The sequence below is a fragment of the Artemia sp. Qi Xiang Cuo genome, chromosome 11 (genome assembly GCF_049724085.1).
Source record: "Artemia sp. Qi Xiang Cuo chromosome 11, ASM4972408v1, whole genome shotgun sequence".
Classification (NCBI taxonomy): domain Eukaryota; kingdom Metazoa; phylum Arthropoda; class Branchiopoda; order Anostraca; family Artemiidae; genus Artemia; species Artemia sp. Qi Xiang Cuo.
Genome location: NC_142804.1, coordinates 23,323,461 through 23,344,044, shown reverse-complemented (window position 1 = coordinate 23,344,044; position 20,584 = coordinate 23,323,461). Strand labels below are relative to the sequence as shown.

The following is a 20,584-nucleotide window of genomic DNA, read 5'->3' as shown; positions in this document are numbered from 1 at the left end:
TTGTATTTACTGTTCTGTTATGTTTTTAAAATATTCACAAACTGAGCATAAACGGCAAATCTGAATAGATTTTCTTTTTTATACTAGCTCCATCATCAAGTTTCTGAAGAGTCGCCATCCCCTGTGCGTTGTCCAAGCACTCGGTCGAAAAGACGATTCAGGTTTAACGTATGTGGTGTATATTTCTCTGGCTTGAATTTCTTTTGCATATAGTCTATATCTGCTACCTTTGCCAGTAGAGCTCATTTTTTAACCATCGATAAATGCTTGCATTCTTTTGCGTTTATGCCTAAGTATTAAAGAGGTCAAGTCAATTGTTTGGCTCATGAATAAAGTCATAATTATTGTATTGGCTGAAATATTTCAACAGTTGCTCAAGTTCCATGGAGACAGTACACTAATAAAGAAGAAAGAAAAATGAAATCTTAAAAAAAAAGTTGCCGATCTCACATGAATATAAAAAAATATTCATGAAATTTGGATAAATAGAAGTATTTGGCTTTAGTAACTAATTTAGGAATCCTGTGTCTTGAAAGTTTCTCTTTTTTGAACTTTGTCCACTTGCCTTCCTCGTCTTGTGGTTACTTGGTACTGAATAACAAAATCGTGAGCGTTAAAAACAATAGTTAAATAAGCAATTCAATCAAATGCTGTAATTCGACACTTCCGAATTATTTCACAGTTCGTGCGTACCTGCTAGCTAATTCGAAGCTTTTTGACTGATTTTGTTTGCTTCATTTCAAAGGTAGCTGTAACAGCTGTTTTTATTTTCTTTTGTGAACTATTTTATGAGCTCGGATGCCACATTTAGCAAATAATTTAAAGGGCCTAGCTTAGTGCTGCTTTTTTCCCAAGATACTTATTTGTTAAAATCATTTTAGGTATAGTTTTTTTTTGGTGTTTTTAGCGTAACTATTGAATAAATTTCAATGTAATATTCTACCCAGTTACAGGAAACAAGTAGCAAAGCCTATTGTACAACAGACAAAACAAAAGTAAAAACTGTAGCCCGTGCTTTTTTGGGAGAGTGGAGAAATTGTTTTTTTGACCCACCTCCACAAGTACAAAATTTGAACTCACCTTTCGGGTTTTCCCTGGGGTGACAGACACTTGCCAATTATCTAGGTAGATAATTTGTGTTTCAGAAACAGAACACTCATAAAACTTTTGACGCTGCCAGTTTGAGTTAGTTCGGTTTCTATTTTGTTTAATGTTTAAACGAAGGTTGTTTCGGCTTTAAATTACAAATGCAGCCGTTTTGGCCGTTCGGACTAATCTTGTTTGAAGCACAAAAGACATTGAAATTAAAGCAATTTTTACCCTCTGGGTTTATCTTTGGTCTATTCATACCTGAAAATTGCAATTTCTAAGATTTTTCTTTTGGTCGCTTTAAAATAAGGAGGAGTATAGATAGTATCAAATTGACGTCGGTGTTGCCACGTTGGGGCATGAAAATAAGCAAGCCAAACCAATTAGTTAAATTTATCAAGGCTTTTTGGCCGTAAAAATGCGAACATTAACAATATTTTGATTCCCAAGGACAAATACATTATAAAATTTTCGGAATCTGTTGGGTGCCACATTTGTTTAGCTCATGTTTTGGATATTTTCCGTCAATATTTCTTTTCTTTTTTTAATCTAGCGCCCGTTACTACCAAAAACGGCATAACTGCATAGGAGTTGTTTTTCATTAAAAATTTAACCTTTTTTTATTTTTTTCGTTATTTTTAAAGGTACATATGGATGTGTGTCCACTTAACTAGTTAAATTAACTAGATTTTGTTTTCATTGTCCTTGGACTTGAAGTAAAATCATTCCAACCAATATTGCTTATCACTGATTTAAATATGTTTAAGTGTCTTATTCATAGGCTTAATAAGTATAAAGACATTAGGAAATAGGCCTAACCTAAATTGGAAACATTTTTTTTTGTGTATGTAGACATTCCAGCGACTGCTTGAATTCATTCAATAATTGGTTTTCCTCCTCCGGCCTTAGGCGGTGACACTAAAGGAAAATTGAACTTGATCGTTTTTTCCTATAAATCACTGGCTTTAGCGATGTGATCATTATTATTTTCTATTCCCTGAAAATGATTCATAAAAGACATAACTAAAGGCCATGTATGTTACACACTTGACGGAAGATTTGCTTGGTATAATGCAAAAGCATAGTTTTATGCCATATAGATTGTTAAGAGAGGATAGCGAAAGAATGGGACATAGAGAGTTAAATTAAAAAGAGGCGTCAGAAAAACCAAAGGGAAGGAAAGGTAGGGAGAGGGATGGTTTAAGCCCACTGGAGGCTCAGCTTAGTATATAAGGGACCAATCGTAAGACATTATGAAAAGCCTAGGCTTGGAAAATTTGAACGTTGTTTAACAAGAGGAAAAATACGTATAAAGGAGGTTATAAGGATATCTGACAAAATTGGATGTATATTTGGTTTAATAAGGATGGACGAATGGGTGAAATTCAGGCATAAAGCTATATATTTGACATATAATTGAACATTATGGATCTGTTTAAAATGGGAAAATGTTCATTTATTTGTGCTCAATTTTGATCTTCTTTGTCTTGCATCACATATGTTTTCTAGGCCGTAAAAGAGACGAAAGATAGCAAAAAAAAATATCTAGGGATGTGACTTAATTGGGTATTCTAAAAAAATAACTAAATGCTTTGTACACAAATTATAATTTTTCTTAGTATTATTCTTTTCATTATTATTAATAATGCTGCATGTTGAAAAGACTTCCATTAATAGCAAAAACACTTCATTTAAGCTTATTTAAATAATACAGCTTCGCTTTATCAAAAAAAAAACCTGTGAGTTTTTAAGGTTTTGTTGAATCCTTTATATTAGCTGAATTAGTAACTTCGGCTTATGCACAATGCTTGTAGAGCGTCTGAGTAAGCATAGAACCCCGGCATATAACTTTTGTGCTATGAATCCCGTATAATCTGGGTATTAAACGAGTATATTAGCTGAATTTTTTTTTGCATTCCTATCTACCCAATATTGTAGTAGGCTACCCCAGTAGAAATAAAGCTTTTACCTGAAGCTTCGCTATTTCAGAGAGAAGAAACGAGTACCTCTCCATCGCGGAACCAAACTTGTCTCTCCTCTCAATCACGACCTCCACTGCCTCGTCGAGCTGAAAGTGTAGAAACCCCTTTATCCGGACCCTGTAGCCCCTCGCTCTCTGCTTTAAGCTCCATGGTTCAGTCTCCCCAGAGTACTTTGAATGAAAAGATTGGTAGAGATGGGAAGAAGGTATTGGAGGATTCGAAATCTGCGTCTCCACAACCACCTTCATTACCAGTGATGGTACTGCCAAGTGATTCGTCTTCAAATAGTAGTTTGACGACCGAAACGACGAAGGTAAGTTATCCCTTGGTACTTAATGAAGTTAATTTTTTGTTTGAAATGCAGTTGATTGTGACGAAAACGTGTTTTCATTTAAAATTAGTGATATATTTTCTGTCTAGTATTTATTATGCACTTATTTACTTTTTTTTTATGTATACACATGTCATAAATTTTAGTTAATTATGAAAAAAAATCATTGGTGATAAATGCTAAGCTAGATAATGGAGGGGGATTGCGACTCAAGCTTGTATAGCGAGGTAAATTTTGGCTACTTTGGTGGTTGGGGGGCACAGAATTTCATTTTGTACCATTAAAAAGGTAAATATACAATTGTATGTTTTATTTATAAAAAAAAAAAAAAATTACCACCCTTGATCGAACACGCTTAATTGTCTTCCCAAGTCCTGAAGAACTCTGGAACTGGAAACAGTCGAAACGACCATTATACGGTATTTTTTTTTTTTTTTTTTTTTTTTTTGCCATATACATCTTTTTCGAATACGATAGATGTATTGCCTGAAAAGGTATCAGATAAAATAAAAAAATCATTACAGCGTGGGAGCAGCATAAATGGCCATCAGACATCTAGCAAGAATGATAACAACAATGACAAATAATAAGTTTAAATCTTGGAAAATTTTAGCTAGTGGTCAGGAAGGAAAAGTGCATGGAGTCCGCAGAAAATATTGCTATCTATAGTGTGTAATAAATTTATGCGCCTATGTCAAATACCTAGGCTGGTGTTTAAAAAAGAAATGAAGAAAAAACTCATTAATTTGCTGAATTATCTGAATAGTTAAAATCAATTTCTCTTGTTGTTTTTTTTCTTCCAGTTGTTATGAATAGGTTACTTCCTTATCTTTCGTCCCTTGCCATAGAATCTCTTAAAACTTTATCCATTTTTCTACAGGATTTTGTTCATTGGTTGTGCTGAATGAACCTAACCCTGAATTATGAATTTGGAAACCTGGGAATTAGGAGAGCATGAATCGAAGAATTTAATATCCTTACTGATCAAGAAGGTTATTTTGCTAATTTGTATGTGAACATTTTAGACTTTGCTTTAAAGTAAAATTTATAAGTTCAATTTTACATTATTATTACTTGAATTGTTTTCTTTTTCCAAAATCTTCTTAAATGTATTTTCTGTGTTGTGAAACTTGACCATAAGAGCATAAGACTGTTCTCTAACCAAACTTTTTTGTGTGGGCTAGACGCTTTTTACGTAACTTTATAATTCAGAGCAGTTTTCTGTTATGGGTTTTTCTCACATGCTTTTATTGACTTTGTGGAGAAAAAAATCACCCGAATGAAGGCTAAAACAAATCAAAATATATCAGTAGGAATGGTGGATGAGGTGTGCAAGCATTGTTTTAGGGGGCGGGTAGGGGGGATAAAGATAAATTTTGGCGATTCGACTAATTATCTGGAAATGTAGGAATGATCAAACAAACATCGATATTTGGGAGTCGGAGGGGGTAAATTAAATATCCGCTTGATTTAAAAAAAACCGTCGGTCCATTCTCAAATATATCTTATATTTCTGGAACTTGGTTAGGGAACATTTTGAACTAGGAAACTAATATTTTTTCTGATTATGAATGTATAACCTTTGAGTTACTTGGTAGAAGCAATTTGCATTGGAAAATATCTGTTAAAGTGGAATCTCTAAGAAATCTTCATTATGTATATTTGTTTTGAGTAGCGAGTCCAAAATTAATAAACCGTAAATAGTTTGAATCAGTGTGAAAACGAAAATCGCTTTCACTCAATACTACGCTAAAAAATTGATTGAAAACAATCTGATATTTACTGAAAGTTTGAAAGCTTAAGCCTCCAACAGGCAAACTTTCCCCTAAACCTAGTCTAAACTTTATTTTATCATTTTTGACAAAAGGGAACGGGAAAATATCCAAGGAGCATAAATTTCTAAAACAAGACTTTTTTGACTCCCTAGTGACACCTATGAAATTTCAAATGTCTAACAATTGTTGTTTTGTTAATAATACATATGTCAATTGTCATATGTTAATATATTATTGTGCATAGTAGGTCAGTATTGCATATAAGCTATTTGATATCCTTCTCAGGTCCGAAAAATTTCACGATTCCTTGTGAAGCCGGTACTAGACCCACTTCTGAGCGTAAACACAAAATGTACTGCATCTGAGAAATCCCAAAATTCTTGCCCCGAAGTTCCACAGTCTCATCCGCCATCTCTTGCTCCTCGAGAGAGCTCTCCAGCACTTCCTAGTGATGGTCAGAACGACTCAAAGCTCAGTGTGCAAATGGATGCTAATCTTTTGTTTTCACCTGGCAAGCTCAAGAAAGAAGATCGAGACACCACTGTCCAGCTAATAACCTTTGGTGATGTGTAAGTTTTAACTCATTTGGTCTTTCTTCAAGTGCTAGCGAAACTGCACCTTATGATTTTAGGCAATTTTCGATGTAGTTTCGTCCAATCTTAAAGTACTGAAGGCATAAGAAACATGTTTGGAAAAGAAATATGACATGCAGTCTAAATTGGGCTTAATTGATATCCCCATTTGAATTGGGTCCTCCCCTTTCCTCAAAGAATGAAAGTAAGTTGTATTGGCCCCTCCCCTTTCCTCAATGAATGAAAACAAGTTGTACCTTTGGAAGCAATGCTCTTAATCATGTTTTTAATCCATAACAAACAACTTGTATTATGTCTATTTAAAAATATAGTTTAAATTGTCATATTAACAAATATATTTTTTTTTCATTGTTGTAATTAATTTACAGTGTCCTGAATTTATGATTTATTTTTTTTTGCATTAAAGATGTAAGAGTAGATTTTCTCTCTTAGTAAATTCTTTATTTTATGTTTGAACTTTTAAACAGCAACTTTTTACCAACTGGAATTGAAGAAAAGAGAAAGAAAAAAACGGGTATAATTTAAATAGAAAAGTGAAACTGTTTCATCTAAATTATGCTCGTTTTTTCTTCTCTAAAATTTTTTAAATGGAAAAGCAGTGTTGTCTAAACACTTATTTAAGGATTACAACAAAAGATTGGCTTGTTCGTTTAAGAAGCAGGGAAAGGATGGACTAAGAGCTGGGACTTGATATGTTACTTGTGTTAATATATCATGTTAATTATTAATAACATATATATGTATAAATATATATACATATATATATATATATATATATATATATATATATATATATATATATATATATATATATATATATATATATATATATATATATATATATATATATATATATATATATATATATATATATATATATATATATATATATATATTTATATACTTATAATGATTATATGTTTATATGTATAGTTTATATGATATTATCTTAATTATATTTTTGCGCTGGGAGTTTGATTTTTCAAGATTTTTTATTGGAAAGAATATTGCCCTTTTTTGACAACATTAACATTCTAATGTAAGCTAATCCCTTAACAGCAAAGAAGAAATACAACAATTTTATATATAATTTTATAAAAATTATTAACCGAAAGAGAACTGTACAACTGTACTTACAAAATAGTGGGAAAAAATCTAAGTTAACTGTTCTGTTTACTTTTTTAGACCTCCTTGTGTTTTTCTTTTTTCTGTTTAATGACCGCTGTTACGTGAACATAGTTTGCAGCTCTGTGATTATCATGGATTAAATACTGTTTGGAACCAAATCAATTTTTAAAATGTCATTCTACGTGTTTACGTAAAGAAATTTATAAAGGAAATTTTTTGAAGCAAAATAACATTCCCTATTCTCTGTGTTAAGCCTCTTGTTTTCTTAGTAAAGTTAATACCATTTTCTCTTATGTTATGTTAAGCTAGGAAAACGGCCTGTAATAACAGTTGCTTTGCCCTGCAAACCTTACCGTTGACATTTTTTTAAAGTCTAGCTGAACGTTTTTCTGTCCTGTTTTTTGTAGCGCATAAAACGTTGCTTTTCTAGAAACGTTTCAAGTGAAACAATAAATAAGACTATTCAAGTGGTTTTATGTTTGTGTGAATATTATACTTTTTTGCCGTGACTGTTTTAGAAGCTGGGTTTACCAGTGTGTGTGAACATACCGTAAATTCATAATCTTAATTTTATGTTTAATTTGACAGACAACATTTTTTTTTTTAACTAAAAAAAAAAAAATTATGATAGGGTAGTTTTTTTCTCCTGCTAACCAGCATGTATAATAGACTCTAAATATTATCTATAGCGAACCAAGATGATTTTTATTTTTATTGGGCAGACTGTACCAGATTGGCTATCGAGCATTTTGTCGTGATCTTCAAATGCTCTTTTTCTAAGATCAATCTATAAGCCGTGTTCGCCGTCCTATCAAAATTTGTTTGCAACAATCATTTTTCCGCTATCTAACAGACAATTTTTGTTTAAAGTTGTTAATAGAATTCTTGAACGGTTTGAAGCCTTGTTTGTAATGTATTTTGAGCGCAAAACAAGAAAAAACACAAAATGCACAAAGATTAAAAGAATCTTGCAAATTTCTTCATTTAAGAAATAATTATCGACGAATTTTACTTTTAACTGTTTTGTATGACATTTTTATTCTCCTTTTAAAGTTTAAAATGATCTTTTGAATCTTTATTTACAGTTGAAGGTCCCAAATTTTTGGGATTTCTGTCCAATTAATACGTTTCCGCGAGCTGCCTATAACCACATTAGTCTTAATTGAAACGGCGGAGTAGGTCTTATATAAGGTGTACTCTGTCCATATGTAAAAGATGTATGGAAATCGGTCACAATATTATTTGGTGTCTATTGTGACGTCGATCACAAGAAAAGAATTAAAAGTGAAAAAAATTGATAATTGAATTAATTTCTTATTAAATGCCTGGAGGAGACTCCTCAATGTATAAAAACAAAAAGAATTGCATAATGGAATAGATGAAACTGGGGAAATTTAGGTTGGTTTGTTAAGTGTAGCTAATTTTGATGTAGAATTTTTGCGTATGCAAGTAATCATAGTGTAGACATATGTAAGGACTTAAATAAAAAGGCAATTTCCCATGGAAATATTTTACAATTAAGTTGTATAATATGTGTGTACAGGGGTGAAACTAAGGGAGGGGACCCGGCAGCTTGAGCCTCCGTCTCCAGAAGACTGATTGATAACCAATGTGAAAATAATAAAAATCCCAAAAGGAATTCCAGAACCGTGGTGAGTGGTGCGCTTTTTTTCTTTTTCTAAATGATTATTAAAATCAGTCTTGTGATGTAATTTATGTTAGTAATTCGGTTTACACTGATCTTATTATTGTAGGCCAAATTTTGCATTACCTGGATCTGTATATGCTGGAGGCCAGAGTGCTGTTGCTCCTGCCGCAGGACTAGATTCCGGAATAGGTGGATTGCATGGTGACGAGTATTCAAGCTATGTGAATAGTCGAGACTCGGGATTCGCAGAACAGAGCAACGTCCAAATCCTCGAAGTGACTACCAGGAACCTAACCGATGTCGTCGAGTCAGAGACAACCGTCAGCATCAGTGAAGATGAATCAACAACTCATTCAGCTTTGCAGACTCTTGATACCGAAGTTTCATCACCTGACGGACCTGCTTTATATCCTATAGCTGAAAGAGCGTTTGAAGATGATAATGCGGCGTTATTTCATACTTCTCGAAGGGGTTATAGGCCTCAAAAGTCAGCTAGTCTTTCTCATCCTTTAGATCCGCGAAGTTTGTCACAGGAACTAGAGAAATTACGAAGGCCTGCCAGTCTTCCAATGTCTCCTACTGATGAAGGGGTTTCTTTTATTGGGGCCCTACCAAGATTTCGAAGTCACGAAAAACTGTCAATGTCTGTGAGTGACGCAGAAGTGCAGACTGACAATGATGTCCGCGAGAGGAGGAGATCGAGATTTAGAGTGAATACTGTTTCTGAAGGAGAGCTACCCTCTAGTGAGTTTGATCGTGTCTATTACTTTCCCTTTTTCGTTTATAATTTTATTTTGTTTTCTTTGGGTTTTGAATCTTAGTATATTTGCACGGCTTTCTTTGAACCTTTCTTCTGTTTCCAAATCTTTCACTCTTTGTTCTTTTTTAAAATACTTCTGAAATTTCTAAATATTTGATTAAATATTTACTGCACAGATATTCTGTAAAATAATGTTAAGAAATATTGGAAATAAATACAGGTATGGTAACAAGTGAGTAATTATAAGCAACGGAAATCTATAATCAAAAGAAATGAGTTTGTAAAAAATATGTAACCGCTAGATTTTGAACCGAAGTTCTTGTCTTCTGGAGCAAAGAAAGAATTTGATTAAATTTTTCATTATTTCGAGCCTTATTCCGAGTCGATTTTAGTCCCGCCTCTTTCCGACCGCCTACATAATCTTTTGCAAGAGATTCTCACAAAAAGAAATAGTTTCTGTTGAAATATCCAACCATTAAATGTGAAAATGTTTTTAATAGTTCATAAGTCATTACCGAAATTGAATTGAAAAACTTATAAGAATTTTCAGAATAAACCTTGTTATGTTAATTTGAAAATTTTGTAATTTTTGTTTGTGTAGAACAATACAGACGTTGGACACCTGGACAGTGTTACAACCAACTTATGCCACTACACTTATTGAAGGCTTCAAAGTATTTTTTCCTCAAAGTATCCTGTTTATTTAAAGAATCTCCACTGTGTTCATATTGCTGCTTTTGCCTTTGTTGCCAGTGAACACCTTAGAATACTATAAACGCCAATTATTGGTCTTCGAGTGAGTTTCTTATGCTATTTCCTTGTTCGTGGCAAGTTCCTTATCCTAAGAAATATGCCATCCGTTAGAAGTCCAAATTGTCTCGGGATCTTCGATGCGATTTCACAGACTTTTGGAGAAGTCGCTTGTTTCTAATGATTTCTGAAGATAAATACATTCTTCACAATCATTTCATGAACTTTGACTTGTTTAAAATCAATTCAATCTGTCATGGACATAGTAAGTGATTTTTTGGGGGGTCGGGTTTACCTATTCCTGGCTACGCCTACGTATACTATCACGAAAAAAAATGATTAAACTGGTTGATGAAGGGTCTGAAATTATTTAATGTGGCCAGTGGATTCTTTATTATAATTTTACGACTGGTGGATCATATTCGAGTTGTTTGAGAGATTCCGGGAAAGAGCATTAGTGGTGCTGCTGTTTTTTTGGTTTTTCTTGTTGTTGTTTTCTGGTAAACTTGGCAAAGTGATATCAGATTACATTACCTGTTGACAAAATGATTGGGGGGGGGGGGTGTTATATGCCTCAGCGTCGTATTTCTGTGCTTAAATCATCTTTCAGTTTTTTTCCGAACTCAACTTAGGTGGTGAGCCAGTGGGGTTCAGGAATGGCTTAATCCATTATGTAGAGCTTTGTTTTGTTTTGTTGTTTATGCTAAGACTCCCTGAAATTTTCAATCTGTCAAGCATTTATTTGGTCTCGTATTTAGAAACGCATCACTACTCAGCCACCTATTACCCTGGGCATATGTTGTTTCATTTCACATCACAGGTCTGTGTCTCCCAAGTATGCATCCTCTGAACATTTTCTTTGGGGAAGTATCTTCTATTTTTTCTTATACTATCGTTTGAGTCACAGGAAAAAGCGTTGGTAAAATTATTGTTTTTTTATTAGTTGCAAAGACTGACGAAAGAACGTTTTTATGAATAACTGAAGGGATTATAATGCCTTTTATGTTTTGTTTTTTCCAAATTTGTTATGCTGTGAGACGTTAAAGAGCTGAAGTTACGACACCAACAAGCTTTCATTAATTATCTTTATTCTCTAGCCGGACGGAAGTGTAGTTCCAATGCTGTATTGAATGTGATAATGAGGGAAGTTTACGGTGAGGTTTTAAAATCCGTTGATGAAATGGATCCTCGAATTCAGCATATTTTGACCAAGTAAGTTTGTCAATTCTTGTTCTTTGATTTCATGGTCTAAGTTCCTTCAGTCACAGATGCCCTTTTTTATTTGAAAATTCGTTTTAGGATTGTAATTAATATTTTATATGGAGAGTATAAACAAAACGGTGTAGTTATAGAAGGGAGAAACAAAGGTTGTATAGCCAAATATTGAAAACCGAGTAATTATTCAAAAAATCCACTTGTTAAAAGAAAAAAGAAAATAAAAGAAGCAGAATATAGTTTTGTAATTTTACGAAAAAGCATGGAAGGTCTCAGGAAGTCAATTCCTTTTATTTTACACCGATGGCTCTTTGTCTTAATAAAATGGCTATGTTCTTTTGATAAAAGTACAGAATTATGAGCAGCGAACCTTAAAGAGTTGAAAAGGACAACGATCAGCCCCTCTAAAGGCCACGAAAAGGTTTTAGCTGTAAAATTCGACTGATAATTGTTTATTAATCAGCCTGGTAATATAGGACATTTGTGTTCACTTCAATAGCTTTTACCTGAATATGAACATTTCAATATACAAAAAAGGAGTAACAACTAAAATCCAAATTAGTAAGTACTAAACCAAAATCAAGAAATTGAGATTAAAAGAAATGTCAAGCAATAAGATTTAATGTAAAATAATGAATAAAATACTGCCCTAACGAATTACAGTATGTTCCCATTCCCGACGTGAGGTTGTCTTGAAGTAAGAGGCTACTGGAATTCTTTTTAGTTAGTTGATTTAAGTACTTGGTTTTACAAGTTGTCTTGACAGGGAATAGAAATGTAATGAAGATAGCTGGAAAGCAGGCATTTCAGTACAACGTCTATGGTAAGTTTATGTCGTCTCATCTTTGAGAAGTCATTCTGAAGCCTTTTTTTGTATTATGATCATTTTTAGCTGTATAAAATTTAATATTTGATTAGACAGGGGCCTCTTCTATTGACATATTGGGCTGCTGTTCTACTTACAATCAAGATCATGTAAATACTGTTCCACTGGAAATCAAGCTTTTACTTACTACTACTAACGACTCACCGCAGCACCAAGCCGCCTGAGGTCAAAATAGCTACGCACGCTCCTCCTCTATCCCAATCTATTCAAAGCCTTCCTCTTTGCACCCTCCCGGGAAGTTCTCATTTCCCTAAATCTTTCTTGATGACATCCTCCCACCCCAACCGCAGACGACCTGCTTTCCGTTTATCCCTTGACGGTTGGCTAAAAAGGACAATCTTCAGCAATCCTCATCCTTCATCCGCAGAATGTGCCAAAGCCATCTCTACCTTTCTCTCATTATAGCCCTAGAAAGCGGGATAGAATCGCATTTTTCGTACAGCCTAGTGTTTGATTTATACGGTCAGTCAGCCGGGTACCCAGAACAATCCGTAGGCAATTTCTCTGGAAAACATCTAGCAAATCTTCATCCGCTTTTCGGAGTGCCCATGCTTCAGCACCATATTAGACCACTGTCATCACTGTAGCTTCCAATATTCTAATCTTAGTTTGTAGACTTATCTTCCTATTCTTCCAAAAAAAGAATTCAGCTTTGAAAAAACACTCTGAGCCTTGACTGTTCTTACTTTTGACATCTTCACTGCTCCTACCGTTTTTACTAATAATACTACCAAAATAAGTGAAATCCTCAAAGCCTCGCTCTTTACGCTGAAGTTTTTATTGTTTTCAAAAATAAAGTTGTGAGACAGAGTCAAACTTAAGCGTAAAGAGCGAGGCGTCGACTCGTGACGCTGTGGCCATGTTTTTTAAGAACTTTATGATCTTTTTTTAAACTATAACATGGCAAGACTGTTTTGGGTTTACTACCTTGTCCTTCTTTGTAGAATCGGGTCGCACTCTTTATTATGCCACGGGTAAGCCACGGCTTAAACTAGGATTTATCGCTATGCATTTCTTTGGAAAGATATCGCAATACAATTCATACAGTTGCTTTGATAAAGCTTCAGCTATTGTTTCGGAAGATGTCGTGCGTAAGATATATGACGGAGGTGCTAGAGCGAAGTTTGACTTTGGATTGTGGCTGTCTGCTATGCATAGACAACATATTTAACTGTTCATTGAGGCACATGTGAAATAGAGGGAGATATTTTGGCGATGTATAAAACTTGCTGTAATCCCAAATATTATGTCAGTTGTTTGGTCTTGTCTTGACAAAACGTTTACTACTTGTTTTAGAAACGAGATAGCACTGACCTGATCCTGATCTGGCTCATTGTAGTCTCCACAAATTAAAGTAGCAGCATAAGGGTAATAGCTTAAAAAGTCTGTCACTGTGTAACTGTATATATCTAACAAACCCTCTTTTAAAACAGCTCCACGGAAGATAATACGGTAGAAAAAGTATTAACCCATTCACAAGCCAATTTGACAGAAGCTGATATTAAAATTCCTGAGCCTATCTTTCCTGTGTCTTTAGCTTAAGTCTTAAAAAGTACCTGTCTAATACTAAAAAAAGAATGTCATTTCCGAGTTTTGTTGAAGGGGGGTATCAGGAAAAAACTTCTTTCCGTTAAGAGCAAATCCCTGGTGTGAAGTAGGTGAGCCAATGGTGGGAGGAGGGCCTGAGAAACGATTGCTCTCTGGACTTTTGCCCCACTGCCCAGATTTTAAGCAATACCTTTTTTGGTATTTTCATTGAGAAATACCTTTCTTGGTATTTTCATTAAGAAAATACCCCCGCCCCGACCCATACATTTTCGTTAATTTGATTTCCTGATGTGAAGCTGTTCGAAATTACGGTGCTTTATTGAATTTTGTCTTTTAGGCATATCGAAGACAGGCAAAATTACTTTCGCCGACAGAGGGAGGAACTTCAGCAAGTACTTCAGTCAAGTCGAACTGTCTCCTCAGGTGTTTCACCTCTTTCATCCTCAACCACCGTGGGTGATTCACCTACCAGAACCGAGCCTTCGCCTACAGTTGCACACCATCCTCTTCCGTGTCACTTCTTTGAGGGTGGAACGCCCAATCAGAATAATACTTGGCACGGTGATCAGGCAGGGGTATGACTCGTTCTTTAATTAAGGAAAAGGTAATGTGGAGGGCTAAAGGCAAGTAGATTGAGTGCGGCTTTGTAATAATTGCGTTTTTGTTTGTTTGCTGGCCCTTTTTGTCATGGTTTCAGCACCTTAACCTTTTATATACTTTGTTTTAATTTCACCTCATCTGCATCCTTCTCATTTAGAATAGTTGCCTGCCGAATTGGCTGACGTCTTAGTAAATTTTATGATAATGACTTTGTTGATGAAAGAAAAGAATTATTAATATCCTTTAATGGTCATCTTTTTATAATATTTTTAGCTTCTGAGGGATTTTTTTACCCCCCCCCCCCAAAAAAAAAATGCTACCCAGGAGATAGAATCAGTTTCAATTACTTTTCTTGTATATAGTCACGGTCCACCTTTTAAATAATAGTAAATCCCATCTCAGTCACTTGCCATAGTCATCTGCCTTTGCCTGATATTTAGAAGCTGATTTTTATTTTTACCTCCATGTTTTTTCTCACTTTTAACCAACTGCTCTTGTGTCCGTTTTATGGTGCGTACCAGAATGTAGTAGATCTTGTTTAAGAAGTCAATGTTCGTGCGAAAATTTATTTTAAGCTTTTTAATTTGATTACATTAGCAATTTGTAAGAAACTGGCTTTGTTTTTATAGTAGGAAATTTGAACGAAATATTGTTTCGTAATCTTGGAAAAATAGAATTTAGTGACGAAGGTTCAGAACTACGATAAGGGGAACGCACAAATGACGTTTGGATCTTGGTTTAGCTTCTCTATCGTTAAGTAAATAATTTCTTGAGTTTTCAGGTTAGAAAATCGTAAAATCTTTTTTTGAATAACCTTGTCTAGGAAAATACACCGTTGATTGGCATATTGCTTTATTAAACATAGTTTGTTTTTACTTTGTTTTAGTGTTTTAATTACCCCCCCCCCTTTTCGTTATTTTGTTTTCTTTATGTCTATTTTTCTCTCTTTCTATGCTGTAATACTGTTTAACAGTATTTGAGGCTAAAATAAACTTCATTTTCTTTCTCATTGTTTTTCCTCTTCTTGTTCGTATGTTTTTCCTACTGCTTGCGGAAAGATACTGGCTCACTGTGTAATATACTTTTTCCATCCTACTCAGACCTTCTTGTTTAACTGCCTCCCCAGAGATCTTCAGATATTTTATCCCTTTATATAATTACTACCCAATCTAAATTACCTTTAAAAATGTCTTAATTGTTATTCTCCCTGTATTCACTGTTTTTTTGTTTTTTTTTCTAAATAGCACTTTTTAGTTTCTCGGTTGCAATTTTTTTTTTTTAGATCAATGCAGCTTCAATTAGCCTCAAAAATGCCTGTGCCCTTACTTTTTAACACTGCTGTGAGAAGTCTTTTCTGTAACATGACTAGAAACACCGAAAAAATATAGTCAAAAACACGTAAAAGGTGTATTTTAAGGCATAGTATCCTTAATTTTCTTAGAGGGCTATTTCATCCCTTCTTATGAGGACCTTTAAAAATATTTACGACTCTTTTTTCTGTGGAGACAAAAAGATAGCTTTGCCATTCTGCCCTAGTTTTTAATCTTTTTTTTTTTTTTTAGGCAAGTCCGATAGCGGGTCTCCGTCAATTTGAGCGATTACACGATAGTTCTCAATCCTCTTCAACTGGGACTTCTCCGACGAATCAAAAGCGACGCGTTTTAGACGAGGACTTTTTTCGTCTAGTGAACGAATTGACTGCGTCTGGATCGCCGTCTCAGTTTAAGTTTGTTAGACCTAGTTTAAATCAATTGCGCAGTGGTCATGTTGTTAAAATGTTCGGCCCTCAATCTCCTACTAAAGAGGGACCCGTGAAACAGAACATTCCTTGATTAATGTTTGAAGTGCGCCTTCTTTTATTTTTGTGAGAATCAAATTGTTTATTCGGGGGGTCAACTTAGGCAGCTAAGCGTGTTGCGTTGACCAGTACTTGACTCGTGTTTTTGTGCCCCTTACTTGCCGTATTTATATGAAACACATTAACTAGTAGTAAATCACACTATGCTTCCTCTTTGGTGCTTCTTGACTCTTTTTTTTTTCTGAAGTTTGCTGAGTGGTAACAGAAATTTCCAAAAGCTGGATTAAACTTACTGGTTTGCTCTGTAATGGAGCCAAGGGGCGTCAATGCTAATTATTGATACTCACAGAGCATATGAACTGCACAGATGCCAATTAAAAAAAAATAATTTGACGAAGAGTGGAGAAACATTCGAAAACAGAATGCTTATTTTAGATTGGATGTTTCAGAGCCTTATGGAAAGAAAAAAATAATCAAGAAATATAGTATTTCCTTGTATTCTGAAAACAGAGAATGTTCTTTAGGTTATTTGACAATAGACTTAGTCAAATTGGCTTCTGAGAACAATTTAAAGTTGGATTATTTTTTTTGTAATAATCGTTATTTTTAGACAATATCCTTGTGACTCTTTTTAAGATCCAATTAAATGCCTTGACTCCAAAACTTCGAAAAAGAAAGTGGACTCGGTCAGATTGACTTGTGGAAGGATCTTGTAAGAGAAAAATTGTTTACTCTCATGCTATACAAAAGAAAACGTGGTCTAGTCTACAATGTTAAAGAGTCCGTCCTGTGATTCAAATTTGATGGGAATAAAAGATATACTTTTAACCCAGCTTTTACTGTTGCACCGTTTTCTTCCCTTTGCTTTTTATGCTTGTTCCGTTTTCGTGGCAAAATTAAAGTGAGGGAATTATGACTGGTAAAAATGTTGACATTCCTGAAATTTATTTCATAAAACTAAATTAATATTCAAAGTATGCTGGCGGGATTCTTACCTGATCCAATAATATCATATCATAATTATTAAACTTGAATCGTATATCGGAACATTGCTTTTATTTTCGTTGGCCTTGAATGGCATCGGTATTTTGATTAAGAGGGGGGGGGAATATAAATTGGCCGAAGGCATGGGACTGAGATAACATATTAATTTTTAAACTTAGAATTTAAAATGATATTGTCATCTATGCCTAAAAGGCGTATCTCAAGAAATTTCAGTTTTTAAAATTTAGAATTTTAACGAAGATCTATTGATTAATACATTTATATATATATATATATATATATATATATATATATATATATATATATATATATATATATATATATATATATATATATATATTACCTTTTATTTTCAATTCATCTTATCAATAATGTAATATTAATATAAGAAAAAAATAATGTTGGTGGAAAAACAGTACGGGTATGTCTTATGGCTACGAGCGTCTAGTCACAGTTTTTCCTGGCGACGTCTTCGTTTTTTTTCTTTTTCATTTTTAATTCTAACTATTTCATAAGCTTTTGCACTAATAAGAAAAATAATCCTGAAGTAGAAGATTTGGGATGTTTGCAGTTTCCTCAATATTTGATTAAATTTTATTAAAATGTAATGTAAATTTCGTTGAAATTTCAAAAAGACTGTATTATATATTTGTATTCAAGTTCAACTAAAATGATATCAAGAAACAGTTCCGAGCACCTAAGCCTAATAGCAAATAACTTTTCTAGTTATATTTTTTTTTGTATTTGATCAATACAACTGGAGCGGAGCTTATTTCTTTCTGGCTTCACTTCGTTGGGGAAGGGGGGGGGGGTATTAGATCCAAGGTTATACAAATAAGCAATTTATTAGTCGAGAATTATCAATTTTTAACATTTATTTTGTTATAAATTAATTTACTAAATTTTTCTGTGGTGTTAAGGACACTTTTTTTTAATCTTGTAAGTTTTCTCGGATGGGGGCCTTTGTGCCCTTATTTCCATCAATTCAGAAAACTATGATTTATTTTCTTTTGTTGAAATTTGGCAATAAAGATAAGAAAATTTAATGGGTGAAAATGATATTCTAAAAAAAAGAATTAAATTTTTAAATGCCCATCTTCGTGAAGATACGCAATGAAGCTAATATAATCAGAATGTTTACGGGTAAAACAAACTTTTTTTTTTTACCCCCCCCCCCCCACTCCCACACACACACACACCAAATAAATCCTGGATACGGCCCTGACTGGATGAAATAAAATTATATAAGAAGTACCTTTTCTTGAGCAGTATTTTTTTAAGTTAAAAATTAAATAGGTTGTGTTCTTTGGACTTATTATTTGGACCGCTTTTTTTCTGACTTTGTTTCCCCCCTCCCAAAACAATTATTCTCCTACATAACCGATGTCGTAATGTTGGAGTACCGTTCATTCCAACATTACATAATCTTTTTTCTTAATTCATTTGAACTACTGACAACACTAACTTGGCACCTCTGATTTCACCTTTTTGTTGGGATAAGGTTGTGTAATCATTTTTGAAAATTATTTGCAATAGTTCCCCATAGAGCAAGCGACTTTGCCATGAGATTATTAATTTTAGTTAAATGTGGCAATCTTATTGATATTTTGGCGTTTGTTAATCTTATGTGGAGTTTATTCAAGGCGAATCAGCTTATATACACCCCTTGTTTAATGTTTTATATAGAGCTATATCCGAAATTTCGCTTCTTTTTTTTACCTCTTTTGAATCTCCTCATTTTGGTGGTTTTTTTATCTATAATGTCAGGTATAACTGTCCAATCTAACTGTCAGGTATAACTGAATAATGATAACTTTTGTAGCTTGCATTGGAGTTTTATCAAAGACCAATGGATGTTTGTTTTTTTCATGTTAAAGGTATATAGTAGAAAGGGATTCCGGAAAATAGAGGTAGAGAGATAAATTTTAAGTACGTTTCATAGAACAAATCATCCATGAAACAGCTTTTTCACGTTTTTTCTTTCTTTTTTTAGAATCCCGAAAAATATGGTAGGCGTTTTGGTTTTGCCAGTACGTTAAGAAAACTTTTATTATCTGTTTTCTCTCCTAATTTGAACTGAATTTTTTTAAATGGTTTCGATGCAATTTAGTAGATTTTTTTAATTCAAAACTTTTTTAATTCAAAATTTTTCAAAAGTTCAGTATAATAATTTCAAATTATGATAATTTCAGCGTAGATATTTTTTCGTGTCTCAAAATGTTCACAGGAATGTTCAAGAAAATTGTATGCGTCATTGAAGCGATGCGTACTCGGCTAGTTGTAAGATTGCATGAAAAGCCTTGTGTGTCTGTAGAAAAGAAGAAAATAATCCTGTGGTTATAAACTATATTAATGCCCAACAACGGGCCTTTTTATATAAATAATAAGGTAAAATCGATTGAGTGGAGTGTGCGGCTCGTTAAAAATTGAATAATATAAATAACTTTTATTAATTTCAAAATCTAATGTTATGTATTTATGTATACTTGCTAAATCAATTTGTCTTTTTTTGTCTTTTTCATTACTATTTTATGATTTTTATCATAATATCATAAAATAGTGTGGCATTCTGTGATACTTGGTGTCAAACTGTATAAAGAAGAAAATCAAAAGGGAAAAGGTACTGAAGAAAATCAAAAGGGAAAGGGAAAAGGACGTTTAAGAGAAAATATTCAGCTTCTGCTTGTAAAAGAAAAAAATTTATATCAAAATGTTTCTTTAGATTGGACAGTTAAACGTATAAAGTCGCTCAGAGTTATATGTTCTCTTAATTTAGTTTTATGACCTTCAGCCATTTTTGTGATAAGAGTTTGTGTTTAAAAAGGTCCTTTTTTTTAGACCAGGGTTATACCACAGTTTGACTCTTGGACTTAGTCTGAATTGAATGGTGCCAACTTGTGATTATGGACGTAAGTCGTAAATTAGCCTTGAGATTGTTTACTTCACCTCTCTTTTCCTTTTTGTTGTTTGTTAGGAATTGGACTGTGGTTTAGCTCAATTCATTTGATAGTAAGGCTAGTCAGGTATTGTATAAACATGCGGGCTTCTATGACGTGAAAAGGTTTGTAAAGTTTTTATAGTTATTGAATAAATGGCCGTAGATAATTTACTCATTTTGCTGTTGTTACCCCTAGATCAGGGTTGCCACCCGGTAAGAAAAATCCTTAACAATCTAGTGGGTTATATGCTTATTTAGTGATTTTTGTGTTCAGGCGATGTAAAAAATCACTAGAAATAGTGATACATCACTAGAAATAGCAACCCTGCCCTAGATGGCATAGTCGTTGTACTCGAGGACTAAAACGAAGATAGTTTAGCTATATTAAATATAACCGATTACTGTTCCAGCTTCCACAACTTGTTAAGATTGGGCAAGAAGAGCACCATTCCCATCACACTCTGGCTATTCCACCAAAAACTTGGTGTATCAAGTTTTAATGTATCAAGTTTTAGTTCAAATATCACAATCAAATTTA

At 33.7% G+C, this 20,584-nt stretch overlaps 1 protein-coding gene across 3 annotated transcripts in view; it reads left to right on the top strand.

The window, feature by feature from the left end:
• The window catches only part of LOC148946777 (uncharacterized), a 196,655-nt gene extending 176,438 nt beyond the window's left edge, over window positions 1–20,217 (top strand). For 2 of the 3 annotated variants that reach the window (XM_089096596.1, XM_089096597.1), the window contains exons 13-18: window positions 3,079–3,384; window positions 5,463–5,746; window positions 8,653–9,290; window positions 11,154–11,268; window positions 14,043–14,280; window positions 15,868–20,217. In XM_089096596.1, the coding sequence (XP_088952722.1) occupies window positions 3,079–3,384; window positions 5,463–5,746; window positions 8,653–9,290; window positions 11,154–11,268; window positions 14,043–14,280; window positions 15,868–16,137 (1,851 nt within the window). In that variant the 3' untranslated portion in view covers window positions 16,138–20,217. Of the gene's footprint in view, window positions 1–3,078; window positions 3,385–5,462; window positions 5,747–8,652; window positions 9,291–11,153; window positions 11,269–14,042; window positions 14,310–15,867 lie in introns of all 3 variants that reach the window. The other variant, XM_089096598.1, reaches the window with a different exon arrangement.
• The last annotated feature ends 367 nt before the right edge of the window (window positions 20,218–20,584 follow it).